The 16,084-nt window shown below is 42.0% G+C and overlaps 1 protein-coding gene across 4 annotated transcripts in view; it reads left to right on the forward strand.

Moving 5' to 3' along the window:
* Nucleotides 1–340: 340 nt before the first annotated feature.
* The window catches only part of RAPGEF4 (Rap guanine nucleotide exchange factor 4), a 318,384-nt gene continuing 302,640 nt past the window's right edge, over nucleotides 341–16,084 (forward strand). For 2 of the 4 annotated variants that reach the window (XM_067026317.1, XM_067026318.1), the window contains exon 1: nucleotides 375–535. In XM_067026317.1, the coding sequence (XP_066882418.1) occupies nucleotides 471–535 (65 nt within the window). In that variant the 5' untranslated portion in view covers nucleotides 375–470. Of the gene's footprint in view, nucleotides 536–982; nucleotides 1,062–16,084 lie in introns of all 4 variants that reach the window. The other 2 variants (XM_067026319.1, XM_059055418.2) reach the window with 2 other exon arrangements.

Here is a 16,084-nt window from a genome sequence, read left to right on the forward strand (position 1 = left end):
TTTGACAGCTGCAGAGGGAAACTAATGGGTTTCTAAGGAAACAGAGAGGCAGCAGCCATTTTAGTGGCATTTGCTGTATGAAAAATACATAGACACTGACACCCGTCCCCCCACCCCCACCCGCGGCGCCTCCCCCCTCCACGCTTCAGAGGCCCCGAGGTGAGGGGTGGGGCTCAGGTCTCCCCGAGACGCAGCAGCCACCAGTCGCAGGTTGCCTGCCACCGGGGTCGCCCCCCAGCCCCTTCCCTGCAGCGGGCGGGACCGCGGGACTCCCCACCCCCGGGCGCCGCAGTGCAGCGCGGTCCCCGCGTCCCGCCCCTCGGGTCCCCCGCCCTCGCCGGCCCCCCGCCCGGCAGGCTGCTGGGCGCGAGGAGGGCCGGGAGGAGCGGGTCCGCGCGGCGGGCGAGGCGGAGGCAGAGCGAGCGCGGGAGGTCGCCGCAGCCGGGGGACGCCGCGCGCCGCTGCCCATCATGGTCGCTGCGCACGCTGCCCATTCTTCCTCCTCCGCCGAGTGGATCGCCTGCCTGGATAAAAGGTAGCCAGGGAAGGGCCCCCGCCGGGCCGGGCTCTGAGCGCTGCCCCTGCCCGGAGACGGCCACAGGGACGCCCGCCGGGGCCGCGGAGGAGGGTCCCCGAGCGGGGAGGGAGTGGAGGGTCCGCACCCGGGACCAGGGGACGCAGATCCCGGTCTCTCATGGAGCTCCCCGTGCACGAGATTTTCACACGTGGTGGAGAAATTGCGGCGCAGTGGGGGGAGCCCCAGCTCTGCCCCCCCCGCCCCTCCTTCACGGTCTCCTTGCCCCCCGCGACTCCCGGCTCCGTGCTCGGGTCGGGGTTTATTTTCCTTGGCATCACAGGGCAGAAGAATAGATTCCTACCTTCTTCCGGCTCTTCAGACCCTCAGGGGTATATAAGTTTTTAAGGAGGGTGGGGGGAAAGGCAGGTGCAGAGTAACGTGCGTTTTTTTTTTTGCTCCTGAAAGCCAAGTGTGAAGGACCCAGTGGAGCTGTCAAGTGCCTTCTGAAATTCTCAGCTTCTGCCCCCGCAGCCGCTTGCCCAAGGTCTGTTAGGAAGGTCACGCGGGAGACTGCTTTCGTCTTAATACCCTGCCTCTCGGGAAGAGACCCTTACTCTAAAATATTAAAACCATAAAGCGTTGTAACTCCCGACGACAGCCCCGTGTTAAGGAGGGTGCTGTGTGTAACAGCGGACTTCAGTTGTTTCCAGGCTCTGACAGCATAATTTTCTGTTTGTCCAGATACTGGGTTTAGCAGTAAACATTACACAGTATGTTAGCAATTACAGTTTATTACCCTGATTAAAAGGTGATGCATCTGAACTTTTAAGAACTGGGTAAGAAATCTTGCAGAGTGAACTGCCTCTGATTTTCGAGTTTGATGCAGCAGGGCGGTGATTCATGTCCTGCAGATATCTGCATGACATCTCTATTTGCATTTGTGTGAAATATTTTACGCTCTGCCATATTGAAATTTTTACAATTAGCAGATTCGTAACCAGATCAAACTTAAAAATCTTAAGCGTGACCTGCTCTACATAATTTACTATTATAGGTCTTTGTTGAAAAAAATTAAGTAATTTGAGAAGAGCTAAACGTGGCTCATTTGAATAGCTTAATATATCTGAGAAATAATTTTTACTTTCAATTACCACACAGTAGCAAGATTTTTGGCAGGCAGTGCCCTGTTCACGTCTAAGGTGATAGTGCTAATATTAGAAGAGTTGCATGCAATAAATAGTAAGAGAATTGAAGTGATGGTTATTATGAGGATGTTATTCCTCATACAGAATTATGTAGAGGAACTAAGAGCATGAATAAGTGAAGAGCCTGCTAATGTGACAAGTAATCTAAATTTAATAGTGTAGGAAAGATGAATTATCAAAGAAGAGAAAGTCAAGTTCTTATACTTATAAATAATAATGCTATCCTCATGAGTAAATTTTTCAGATAATAGACTGCATATTCCTATTTGCAGAAATTCATGGCATGTCATTTTTTGAACAGTTAGTAATTCACAGGCAACCCTTTAGTCAATAAGTACTTACAGCAAAAATCCTAGAGCAGTACTAACACAAGCTAACACAAGGTAACTAACACATTTCTTTTCATAATGTGTATTTGCCCAAACGTTTTTGTTTGGAATGGATTTTTAGAACATAGTGCCACAATCTAATCTAATACTATAATTCATAATGGGGAGAAACCTCTGGGGGTGGAGTTGGGGGTGGAATCCTCCATAGATACTGAACCTAGCATTCCTGGAGTTCAGGAGAGTAGACAGATCAATAAATTAAGGGTTTTAGGCCCAGAGCTGTCACCAGTCACAAGTTCTGATCTTGGACATGTCACTTTTATTTCCTTGAGTGTCTGAAAAATGAGGATAACACTGTCTTACCAAGGATTAGTGGGCCAAATGAAAAAAAATTATCATGAAAGTAATTTGAAAACTGTGAGGTGCCACGTGAGCATATTATTTTGTGGTTTTAAGAGAACCTTGCATTTTCCACAGTGTCGGTGCTAGAATTCCTTTGAAGGAGAGTTTAGAAGTGGCAGTCTCATTGTAAGAGGGCCTTGAGGTACTTGTTTTGAAGTTGCATTTTTCCTTAGATTGTTAACTTTTTAGGGGAGGAGGAAGATTAAGGGTGCTGTTGGAAGTTGGCTGGGGAAGGCCCCTGAAGTCATTCCTTTTGGGACACTGCCCTCGATATTTCTGAGAAATGCAGTCTTGATGCTCTGTTCCAGGCACTGTGTTGGGCACTGGGGAAGCAGGAAAAGAAAGATGAGCATTGCTTATTGACTGAGGGGGTGGGCGGGTAGGGGTGGGACAGCTACATAAACAACTAACCACAATGCAACGATAAGTGTTTTAATGGAGATGTATGAGAAGCTTTGGGAATGCAGAGTAGAGAGTCTAAAGGTCTGCCAGGGATGCTTCCCACAGCTTCCTGCCTGGCCTGTGGAGGTCGAGGGGAACTTTATCAGGCAGAGAATTCTGGGAGCAATGTGAACAAAGACACACAGGTGTGGCATATAAATATGCTCATTTCTTCTCAACCACAAATTCCTCTTGTAACCAAATCAGGAACATAGGAACATATACTCTATTTTTCTAAAACTCTTGATTATGGACATTTTCAAGGATACACATAAACAAAGAGGAAATGGTGCAGTGATCCTTGATGTCCTGTTTGGGGAAATGATGCTGGGACCTTTTCCACAGCTGGGAAATGTAGTTTAGATATTTGCATCATGCAAGTGGCATGGACAACTAGAAAAAGAGCAACTGAGGGGTTGAAAATAAAAAGGGGAGTTAAAGTCGAAAGTCTGCAGGAGTAAAGATGTATGCAATGAACGTTGAAACAAATTTAAAAAACAAGGAAAATAGGGCTTCCCTGGTGGCACAGTGGTTGAGAGTCCGCCTGCTTATGCAGGGGACATGGGTTCATGCCTCGGTCCGGGAAGATCCCACATACCGTGGAGCGGCTGGGCCCGTGAGCCATGGCCGCTGAGCCTGCGCGTCCGGAGCCTGTGCTCCGCAACGGGAGAGGCCACAACAGTGAGAGGCCCGCGTACAAAAAACAAAAAAAAAACAAGGAAAATAATCCCATAGAAATGTTCGTTAAGTGTGCCTAGGAAGTTGTCATAGACAGGCAATGCTATATAAGCTTGCACGTGGGGAGGTGGGTTAAAAATATGCAGATATGTGGATTAGGTTGAAGAAAAAAACCCAAAGCTTTTTATGTATCAAGCATCCAAGTTCTTGGACTATGGTGGGACCCAGAAGGTGAGAGTGTACAAATACTAATTAAAAAATCAGAAAGACATTGAACATTCGGATGGATAAAAATACATTGAAAAAAGTCTCAACAGACAAAATTGTTAAAGCAAAACAAGCTTAGTACTACCTCATTGATCTTACAATTTTTTTCTGAGCAGGGATGGTAACTAGAAATGTATTACATAGTACCCCACTATATGGGATGTAAAATGCCTTTTTTTTTTTTTTTTTTTTTTTTTTTTGCGGTATGCGGGCCTCTCACTGTTGTGGCCTCTCCCGTTGCGGAGCACAGATCAATGAGGTAGTACTAAGCTTGTTTTGCTTTAACAATTTTGTCTGTTGAGACTTTTTTCAATGTATTTTTATCCATCCGAATGTTCAATGTCTTTCTGATTTTTTAATTAGTATTTGTACACTCTCACCTTCTGGGTCCCACCATAGTCCAAGAACTTGGATGCTTGATACATAAAAAGCTTTGGGTTTTCTTTCTTCAACCTAATCCACATATCTGCATATTTTTAACCCACCTCCCCACGTGCAAGCTTATATAGCATTGCCTGTCTATGACAACTTCCTAGGCACACTTAACGAACATTTCTATGGGATTATTTTCCTTGTTTTTTTTTTGTTTTTTGTACGCGGGCCTCTCACTGTTGTGGCCTCTCCCGTTGCGGAGCACAGGCTCCGGACGCACAGGCCTAGCGGCCATGGCTCACGGGCTCAGTCGCTCCGCGGCATGTGGGATCTTCCCGGACCAGGGCACGAACCCGTGTCTCCTGCATTGGCAGGCGGATTCTCAACCACTGCGCCACCAGGGAAGCCCTAAAATGCCTTTTTAAAAAATGTGTTGACCATTTTTTTTTAACATTAGTGAAAATATTTTTTTCCATAAGATTTTAAGTTTTGCCACTTGTGAATTTAAGAACCATTATAGGTCATAAGGTTGGTAAGGGAGTGTTATGAAGGGACCACTCATATTCACAATACATATAGTGAATCATTGCCAATATTCATCACTATGGAGCAGGAATTGGCAAACTATGGCCAATGGGCCAGATCAAGCCGCTGCCTGTGTGTCTCCTGAGCTAAGAATGTTTTCTACATTTCTGAACGGTTGGAAATAAACCACAAGGAGATTAATCTTTTGTGACCCGTGACATTTATATGAAATTCAAATGTCAATGTCCGTAAGCAAAGTTTTATTGGAACACAGCCACGCTCATCTGCTTAAGTATTGTCTACGGTTGCTTTCACACTACAATGGCAGGAGACTGTGTGGCCCACAGAGTTTGAAGTATTTACTATGTGGATCTTTGAAGAAAAAGTTGGCCATCCCCTTTTACAGGTGAAAGAATCTACCTAAGCCATTGAGAGGGAAACCCCTGGAGATGAAAGTTGTCTTTGTCTGGGAAGGAGTTCACAATGTTTGGTTTCTTGTTCTTCAGTTAGAAGTATAGTGTCAGGGAGGTCCTTGGCTGATTGGGTTGTGTGGGGACCACGGGTGATCACAGATCCAAGCAGAAAATGAAGTTAACATGATATGGATGTGTAGAAAAGTCGTCATCTTTAAAAACAGCCGAGAAATTTAAAAATTATTAATGTTTCTAAAAGTGCCCCTTACATAGTGTCTTTGCATCTGACTTGATCCCCAAATAGATATTGAGTTAGCTATTTTTGATTGGGTTGAATGAGAGTGAAAGAAATCAAGGAACAAATTTGTTAAAAACCAGAATGCTTCATAGCAGACATGGTGAAAAAGGATGACTCAGATATCAAAGAAGCATCAGACATGGTCCCAGCCTTGAGGAATATAGAAGATCAAAGAAGCACGCACAACGGAAGGCTGTCACTGGGGAAGGCTGATGTCTACCCAGGCAGGTCCCAAGGGATGACATTACCCAGGGTTCAGGGCTGGTCTTACAATCTTGGAATGCTGACTTGTCAGCACATCGAGAATTAATACATTTTTTTCAGGGACAGATGCATAGGCACCAAACTGTCAGAGCCTGTAAAAACCAGAAAGACAGTTCATTAGTTTGAAAATAACATCAGAGAAGTGGATATTGACATCCTTTGGCTAATGTATTTCTTCTCTGGGCAAGCTGTATGGAAATCCAATTTTTATTAGAAGACCATGTTGTGCATTTACAATGAGAAGCAAAGCTGCCAGGAGATCAGGACACTTATAACTTCTGGCCAGCTCATTCTCTTCCTAGAGCCACAGAGCCCGGGAACTGAACTGTAATCAGAAGATAATTCAGGGAATCCTTCAGGACAGTTTGGCTGTCACCTCTTCCAGTTAGAGGACCATTCTACGTGCTCTCATAGCACGCTTTGTCCAACAATGTAATAACACAAGTCAAACTTCATCGCAATTGCCTATTGACTCCTTTTTGTGTGTCACTTGATGTATTGTTGTGTTGTATTGTAGTCATCATTTTATCTCCAGCTTCAGTGCAGCTCCCTGATTGTAGAAAGTGCTTATGGGATCAGGGTGAGATGGCCAGAGGCATCCTCCTCCTCAAGGCTGGAGTAGCGTCTGCCACCATGAGGGCAAGTCCTCGCACTGGCCCCCTTTGCCTTGGAAAGGGCTTGAGTGGGCACCAGCATCTACCTCTGCTGTTCCTTCTTCATTTTCTTGGCTGATGTGAATACTTTTTAAAAAATGACATGGCATAGCTCTATTCTAATTTTTATTTCCAAAAGTTTATTATGGAAAATTTCAAAATACACAAAAAGAAGAGAGAAGAGTATAATAATTCTCTTGTCCAAACCCCTCCCCCTCCAAGAGTCATCAGCTCACATCCAATCTTGTTTTATTCATACCCCCACTGGTCCCCCACCACTCCCAGGATTATTTTGTTGCAAGCCCCTTTTAGTATTATTTTATCTGTAAATATTTCCACATATATCTCTAAACGCTAGGACTCAATAAAAAATACCATTGTCATACATTTAAAAATGTGACATTAATTCCCTAATATAATCAAATATTCAGAGTTCAAATTTCCCCATTTATCTCATAACCTTTTCTTCTTTTTTTTGCAGTCTGTTTGTATTAGGATCCAAATAAGTTGTATTTAGTTGATATAACTCTAGATCTTTTTTTAATCTCTGGATTCTCTGTCTAGCTCTCTCTTTGTCTTCCTTGTAATAAATTGTTGAAGAAACCGTTTTGTTTTTTGTGGTTTTTTTTTGGTTGTATTGGGTTTTTGTTGCTGCACAGGCTTTTCTCTAGTTGCGGCGAGCGGGGGCTACTCCCTGTTGTGGTGCGCGGGCTTCTCATTGCGGTGTCTTCTCTGTTGCAGAGCACGGGCTCTAGGTGCTCAGGCTTCAGTAGCTGTGGCACGCAGGCTCATAGTTGTGGCTCACAGGCTCTAGAGCTCAGGCTCAATACTTGTGGCACATGGGCTCAGTTGCTCTGTGACATGTGGGATCTTCCCTGACCAGGGATTGAACCCGTGTCCCCTGCATTGGCAGGTGGATTCTTAAACACTGCACTACCAGGGAAGTCCCAAAACAGGTATACTTTTACCGTCTTAATTTTAGTGTCTTTTAATATGTCACTTCGTCCCCTGTACTTCCTTTTTAGAAAATTAATTTCTTAATTTATTTTAATTTTTGGCTGCGTTGGGTCTTCATTGCTGGGCGTGGGCTTTCTCTAGTTGCGGTGAGTGGGGGCTACTCTTTGTTGCAGTGCCCGAGCTTCTTATTGTGATGGCTTCTCTTGTGGTGGAGCATGGGCTCGTGGAGCATGGGCTGTAGGCGCACAGGCTTCAGTAGTTGTGGCACGTGGGCTCAGCAGTTGTGGCTCACAGGCTCTAGAACACAGGCTCAGTAGTTGCAGCAGATGGGCTTAGTTGCTCTGCGGCATGTGGGATCCTTCCTGGACCAGGGCTGAAACCTGTGTCCCCTGCGTTGGCAGGCAGATTCTTAACCACTGTGCCACCAGGGAAGTCCCTGTCCCCTGTATTTCCTGTAAATTGGTATTTAGATCTAGAGCTTGATTGGATTTAGATATGATTTTTTTTGGCAACAATCCTTCTCAGAAGTGTTACCTGCATTATGAGTTACGGAATGTCAAGTGATCTCTTTTTGTGATGTTAGCAATATACTGTTTTTAAACTTTAGTACTTTAAAGTTTAAAAGTAAAGATACTTGCCACTATCTTATCTACAGCTCCTTGAGGGACATCTCATTGTAGCTCCAAAATGTGGGAGTGTGACATATGTGTGGAGCGATTAGGGGACAACACACCCTAATATGTAACAAGGGTTAAATTCTGTGGTGTGAGTTCTACCTGTCCTTTCAGGATTTTAGGAAAGGAAAGGTTCAGCCAGAGCTGGACTCCCTCAGATGAGAGGCACATGGAGGATGGTGTGCTCGCAGAGCAATGGGCCTGAGAGAAAGGTACTTGGTCCGTCACATTCTTGATCCTGCAGCCTAGTCTCCTGGACACAGCCTGGGAGCCCAAAAGAGTCATCAGAGGAAGAGTGGTGCTCAGCAAAGCAAATTCTGCCTCAATGTCTTAGTTTGGGTTCCCCAAAATGGACTTCAGTCTCCTCCAATGAGGGCAGGATTGGAAGATCCCTTTTAGTTTGAATTTCCTATGAGTTTGTAAGATTTCATAGCCCTTCCAGAGTAGCTGCTTCTTATCTTGTTCCACCTCTCCAACCCCAAGGTAGCTAGTTTTTCTTTAGTCAGATTTAGATCCATTTTTATGCACTTGAACAGTGACAACGAAGAGTGAATTTTCCCTCTAGTACCTTCAATTCACAGTTGAGGGAATGGGAGAGGAGAGACTGTCTTGGGAATACTGAGAGACTGAGGGAAGAGAAAGAGGATGGAACTAACTGGGTGTGGAGAATGACAGGGAAAGACCCAGCCAAACATAGGAAAGCAAACAATCTGACTGGCTGGAGTGGAGGCACCGGGCTACCATGTTTACTCAGCTGCATCCATGTGCATTGCTTGCTTCCCCTGCATGAACAGAAAGACAAAGCTCTATGACTACCCTCTTTTCTCTTTGTGCACACTCTTCCTTGGAGCACCAATCCATTTCCTGTGCTTTAGCTGAGCAGATTACTTACACTCAGTATCCTTGGTTTATCTTCTAGACCAGATGCATTTTTATCTCTCTGTTGGATATTCCCACATCATTTATTCCATTAATATTTGGGGCAGACATTGTTTTCCTTCATCTGCCTTTGCTAGAGAGGTAAGAAAAACAAAATACTTATCTTCCCAACCTCCCTAGAGGCTAGGTACCCACGTGATACACTTCTGGCCAATAAGACACAGCAAAAGTCTGCTAGAGGCTTCTAGGATAGTTTTTGCCTTACTGATGAAAGATACAGATGTACTTGACACTCCTTTGTTCTCTTCCTTCTGGTGGAATTACTAGCTAAAGCCTGGGCCTGTGGCAACCATATTGCAATCCCAGAAGGAAAGGCCAGGAGAAATACAGACTCCAGTTCTGACTTTGTTCAGCTTCTGAATAGATCAGTAGTTGCCTACCTTCAGCTTTTTTGTTGTCAAGAAAAACACACCCTATTTCTAGAAACCACTCTTTGTTAGGTTTTCTATCATTTGCTGTCAAAACTATCCTTAACCTAACAAGTTGATATTCAGCTTGTCTAAAACTGACTTCATCCTCCTTAACTTCCTTTACCATTAGTTCCTCCTCCTTACTGTCCTGTTTTATTAATGACACTACCACTCTCATTCTCAAAACTATGCATCACCTTTGTCTTCCCTTTCCTATGTTCCTTGTTGTACCTAACCAGTCACCAGTTCTTCTCTTGGCCTTTGTATTCTACTGCTTTGTTTTAGGGCCTTATCATCTGGATCTGGATCTTTTCATTGTTTCCTTATCCAATCTGGAAAGCATGATATTTTCAAATCAACTTTGTTGTAGTGTCTGCCAGACCTGGATTCAAATTCTGCCACTTCCAACCCTTTAGCCATGTGATCTTGGTGAAGTTATTAATCTTTCTGAACCTCTGTTTCCAAAGCATCAAATGAGACTACAAATACATACTGTAGGGCCTGTGTTGAGATTTGTGGGCTAATACAAGTGTAGCTGCATGTTCTTCTCTAAGTAGAAAGCATAGTGTAGGCATTAAGAGTTTGGGAGCCAGACCATTTTGTTTCAAATTCCAGTTTTGATTTTATTAATGGTGTAACTTTGGGAGAGTTATTCAGTTTTAGTAGTTGTTTTGTAGATTCCTCAGGATTTTTTATCTAGACAATCTTATTGTCTGTGAATGCTGGCAGTTTTACTTATTCTTTCTGATCTTTATGTCTTGTATTATGTATTTTTCTTGCTTTACTGCCTTGGCTAGGATTGCCAGGACAAAGTTGAACATGAGGGGTGAGAATGGACTTCCTTGAACCAGGAAACATTTCTTTTTTCTCTATTTCCCCTATTTTTAAAAGAGTGGTGTAATATTGATGTTATTTCCTCTTATAATGCTTTATAGATATCTTCTGACCAGGAGCAGTCTTTGTGGGAAGTTTTTTGGTGACAAATTCAATCTCTTTAATACATAGAAGACCACTCAAGTTTTCTGTTTCTTCTGTTTCAGTTCTAATAAGTTGTTTCAAGGAGTTTGTCCATTCATCTAAGTTATCAAATTTATTGGCATAGAATTGTCCCTAGTATTCTCTTATTATCCTTTTAATGCCTTTAGGATATATAGTGATGTTTCCTCCTTCATATCTTATATTAGTAATTTTTGTCTGGTCTCTTTTTTCTTTACTGGGCTTGCTAGGAGCTTCTCAATTTGTTAATCTTTTAAAAGAACCAATTTTTAGTTTATTTTCTCTATGGTTTGAGAAATTCAATGATTTGTGCTTTTTTTTTACCCCATTTATCCTACTAGCTTTGGGTTTAACTTGCTCTCTTTTTCTGGCTTCTTAAAAAGGAAACTTAGATAATTAATTTTAAACTTTTCTTCTTTTCTAACATGAGCATTAAAGCTATGATTTCTCATGGTCAGCTCAAAAAAGGAAGCACAGTTATTTCATTATTCAGTATTTACAAACAAAAATTACTTCTGCCAGAGAAGAACAATTAATCAAGCTATTAATATGCTAAGTAAGCATATTAAATAGGATGATACTGGGACCTGTTGACTTCTTCAACCTCATGGAGAAGATACTGTGCAGCATGATGAACAATAGCCTCCACAATATCCCAACAGTGAATTCAGCAATGGGTTTCATAGGGCTCTCAATATATCTTGACAGCATAATGCCAAAGGGACATTGAAAGAGAGTAATTCTCCTGGGGGCCAATATAATATACAGATTTTTCATTGTTTTATTTAATCCTGAGATAGATTTTAGGCTGTTTTAGAAACAGATGGATTACTTCTCTTTCAGAAAATGTTCCATAAATACTGTTTTTTCACATCTAAGCTGCTGATAATTAATAAAATTGGGTAGCAATGACTTGAAGTAATATTTTTCAATAGATACCTGGAGTGCTACTGTTCTGTATTGTTGGGTAGATGAAGAGTTATATGACTTTGGACTTAGCCAAACATGGAGGAAAATTACATCCTCATCTGATAGTCAAACAAGACTATATGTCTTAATGGTGGTCCAGCCCTTCCCTGTGAAATTGTGGGGGCAAGGGTGTATTCTCAGGGAGGAATATTGGTGCCTCTCTACATACAAATGGTGGTCAAGAGCCTGGCCCCTATAATTGTTGCCATAGAAACTAAGGAACATGTGTTAATTTCACTGAAGCATTCTTAAAATGAGTAGTATAATTTTCTGAAAACCCTTTTATGGGATAAAATTGTAAGATGTAGGCATATTAAATAGAATGACTTGCTCAATAGGATTATTACCTATAAATTGGTTGAAAGTTTAAGAACATCTCTTTTAATTAAATGAGGAAGTACTTTTTAAAGGCCCTTAGAAAAGGCTTAATTGTTAGAGATGTTGAAAACAAATAGAAAAGACCTTTGATGGGAAGTAGACATTGCTTGGAACTTGATAATTTGATTCTTGATATTGTATATGACATTTCAATTCTGTTTAAACCTCAGATGAAGGCATTAATGTCTTGCCTGGTGTTTAGGCTCTGACAGCCTTATTCTTCTAGTTATTGATTGGCTACTTATTGAACATGTTACAGAAAAAAATGAGTTCTTAAATCTTATATGTTTTCTTTATAAACTCTTTAAACAAACCTGAGATATAAGAAAGTTCTATCTCTCGGGTCCCTTGCCAAGACTACTTTTGTCACTCCTCTACCTTTCTCTTTCTCCCTGTGTCACACTCCTTTCCTCCTTCCTCAACCCAAATGTGCTGTAAGAAAAGGATATGATCTTAGTCCTCTGCTTTCCTACTGTTCATTCATTCATTCAAAGATTTTACTCTCCACTTTCCATGTGCCAGACATTCTTGCTGGGGATAGGTTATTAAGAAAAACTGACATGGATCCTGACCTCATGAATTTAGATATTAGTTGGGAAGACATTAATTAATTCAGTCAGTCCTTCAGAAAACTATTTGTTGAGTACCTACTGTGTGCTGGATACTGTTCCAGGTGATAAGGAATACAGTGGTGAACAAAACAGGAGAAGTTAGGTGGTAAAAAAGGCTATGAGGCCAAAGGTAAGAGGATATGGAGTGATGGAGTCAGGGAACAGACACATCTATACTACAGTGTCAGATAGTGATAAGACTAATGATGGCAAACAAAGTAGAGAACAGGGGAAGAAATTGAGGGGTGGTGGTGTTTTAGGGAGGGTAGGCAGGTTTCTGCAGAAGTCAAATATGATCAAAGACCTTGAATGAACTGAGAGACCATCTAGTATGAATTTACATCAGTGTAATCCATGCTTTACTAAATAGGTGGTTGAGGTATTTTAGAGAACATGGGTCATGTAGTGCCTGTGATGAGGACAGAGGCTGAATACGAATGGTAGTGCCCTTTTGTTTGGTTACAAGGCCTTATTTTGAGAAAATACCTGTAAGATACTAGAAAAAATATATATGTATATTGATTTCTGTCCCCTGTTCCTGGCACTGAGCTCCTAAAACTCTTGTCATTTCCTAAGTGATAAAAACACCGGGAGCATCTATTGTCCTAATGTTTGTCTCTGACCCTGTTCCTGATGCAGGGCTCCTGGAACGCTTGTAAGTTTCTAAGTGATCAAAGTACTAAGAACGTCTTTTGTTCTACTGACGCAACTCTGGGTTGGCTCCTAGATGGCTCCTGGATGGGGTCTGGTCACCAGAAAGACCAAACCATGATTAGAAGCTTAGAATTTTCAGCCCTACCCGCCCCCCATCCTCCAGGGAGGGGAGAGGGGCTGGAAATGGATTTAATAATTGATCATGGCTATGTTAGGAAGCCTCCATAAAATCCCAATAGTAGGGGATTCAAAGAGCTTCCAAGTTGGTGAACACATCCACACCTGGGAGCATGACACACCCAACCTCCATAGGGACAGAAGCTTCTGTACTTGGGACCTTCCAGACCTCACCCTATGTATCTCTTCATCTGGCTGTTCATCTATATCCTTTATCATATTCTTTAATAAACTGAGAAATGTAAGTAAGTGTTTCCCTGAGTTCTGTGAGTTCCTCTAACTAACTAATCGAACCTGAGGAGAGGGTAGTTGGAACCTCTGATCTATAGCTTGATTGGTTAAATACACAAGTGATAACCTGAGTTTGCCACTGGAATCTGGAATAGGGGTGAGGGGTGCAGCCTTGGGGGACTGAGCCCTTTACCTGTGAGATCTAATGCTATCTCCGGGTAGATAGTGTCAGAACTGAGTTATACCCAGCTGGTATCAGAGACTTGCTTGCTGTTTGGGTGAACTCCCCTACGACGTTTGGTGAGCAGAAGTGTCAGAAGTGAAGCGTCTGTGTGAGTAGTAAAGGAGGCTCAGAGGAGAGAGACATGGTAGGGAAGAAGGAAGAAAGTTGCGTTTTTCATTTATAGTACCTAGAGCATATTATTGCTTTTGTGGATGTAATAGACAAAGGTAATTTCAGAAAACGGTGAAAAGGATAAATTCTGAAATTTTGGTTTAGCCTTCAAATATTGTTACTTAAAGATATTTAAAATGCTGTTCATTTAGGTCTTCATTATACTAATTTTTGAGAAAAAAGAAAGCTATCTCTAGAGAATTGATGAGCACCATACAGATCAGAAAATGTACTATCATTTAAATGAGTTTCGAAAGATACTGTGTATATGGTTTTGACCATGGATGCTGATGGCTGACTGATAGTGGTATCAACATTCCCATCCTACTGATGCACTTTTTGGTTTCATAGTTAGCCAGTTTAGTTTTATCAGTGATGAATTTGTCTGGTACCTCTGTGGGGTCAGTGTTCTCTTAAGACAAGCCTCTCAGACAAATACACCAGAGCAAGAAAATGGTCCTGAAAACCTATAAACTCTAGCAGTTTTTCATGTTGAGGATTTGTTCACTCTCTTAAACAACTTTTCTATCATTATTCTACCATCTGCCTTTTGATAATGTTTTGTATTGAACTCTTACATTTTCCTCATCAACTAATTAGATGATATGGCAATATACTTATACATTTTTTCATGTCAAAAACTGAAGGCAGCTTGAGAGTAGTTAAGTGTCTGTGTTGATGTTAAGGTAGTTTTGCATGCAGCAGACTCATTGTAAAATCTTCCTTGGTGGTACTTGAAGATCTGATTTGTGAGAGTTAGAGCTTTCTAATCAGTAACCAAGTTTTACATTTTGTTTACGGAAAATAATTTAAATACTTAGACCAGGAATCCCTATTTAATTATCCAGGTCACCAGAGCATAAATGGGAAGCCCCCTATTGATACAAAAATGTGCAATTACAGAGAATACTGACGGGACCGTATAACAAGGCGGCTTTATCTATAGGGCAGATCTTCGAAGCATGGCCAGACTTAGAGGCCAACTGGTTGACTGGGAATAGAAGACAGTTTTATTGTGCTCTTTCATCTTCTGTACATTATCAGCTTGTGAATGCACCTTATCTTTAACTCAGTTGAATTTTCCATTATCTTTATTGTTTTGCTTCATACCTTTTCAGCACTTCATGGGATATTTATCTTAACAACGTTAGAGGCCCATTTTAGAATTCAACATTCAACAGATTATGGATATTAAAGTTCATTTAAAAAACACCCGTTGTATTTAGATGGTTAGTATGTTTTTGGCCTCTATCATTAGAAGTAGCCAAAATAGCCACAGGAGAAACAAACAATGACACTGCCCCTCAGAGAAGCTTACAGAAATCAAAAGTGGACATTACTTAAGCCTGATATTGTTTGGGGTTACCTGAAAGAGAATCATAAAGTAGTCAAATTGCAAAATAGAAATAATTTTAAAATGTGTGTATCTTATTCATCACTTTTAGGGAAAGAGTATAGGTATCAGGGAGAAGTGAGAGTGAACAGTAATAAAGTAAAACAATAGGATGGAATGATTTTTTAAATGCTGGAAAATTATCTAAAGGGAGCGTGTCTTCTTTCCATTTTAGTTGGGCTAACCTTGGTTTTCTTTTATTTATTTACTTACTATTGATTTTTACCTGCCTGTAAAGAATTTTGCAGCCAAATTCTGCCACCGAAGAATGAATGCCTCTACAAATAGAATAGCATTTGAATTCCTTTCTTTTGAATCGGGACAAGCAGCACAGGCATAAAATTGATTTTATGCGCTGACCTCTACTTAGACAATTACATAGCAGAAACTTCATCGACAGGAGTTTTATCTTGTAGGACTTCTATTGAATAAATTAAAAGATATTTTAAAAAGTGAAGGGTGAGTAATAAAGGAAATTATAGGAGAAAAGAAAAACATGAAAAAGTCCCGCTGTTGTTTAGATGCTAAAGCAGGCATCGGAGACAGCGGCACGACTCCTTGGTGTGACACGTGAGCAGTTGCTCCCACCACGTCCTTTTCTCTCCTTTGGTTTGTGAGAGCAGTTGCTGCCTTGCAGCTGAGAGCTGACAGTAGGCACACACACCCTGCTTCTTTTTTTTTTTTTTTTTTTTTTTTTTTGCGGTACTCGGGCCTCTCACTGCTGTGGCCTCTCCCGTTGCGGAGCACAGGCTCCGGACGCGCAGGCTCAGCGGCCATGGCTCACGGGCCCAGCCGCTCCGCGGCACGTGGGATCTTCCCGGACCGGGGCACGAACCCGCGTCCCCTGCATCGGCAGGCGGACTCTCAACCACTGCGCCACCAGGGAAGCCCCCCTGCTTCTTTTTGAGAGTGTTACAAGTCGACACGTATTGACACA

Source organism: Kogia breviceps, chromosome 2, assembly GCF_026419965.1.
Source record: "Kogia breviceps isolate mKogBre1 chromosome 2, mKogBre1 haplotype 1, whole genome shotgun sequence".
NCBI lineage: Eukaryota > Metazoa > Chordata > Mammalia > Artiodactyla > Physeteridae > Kogia > Kogia breviceps.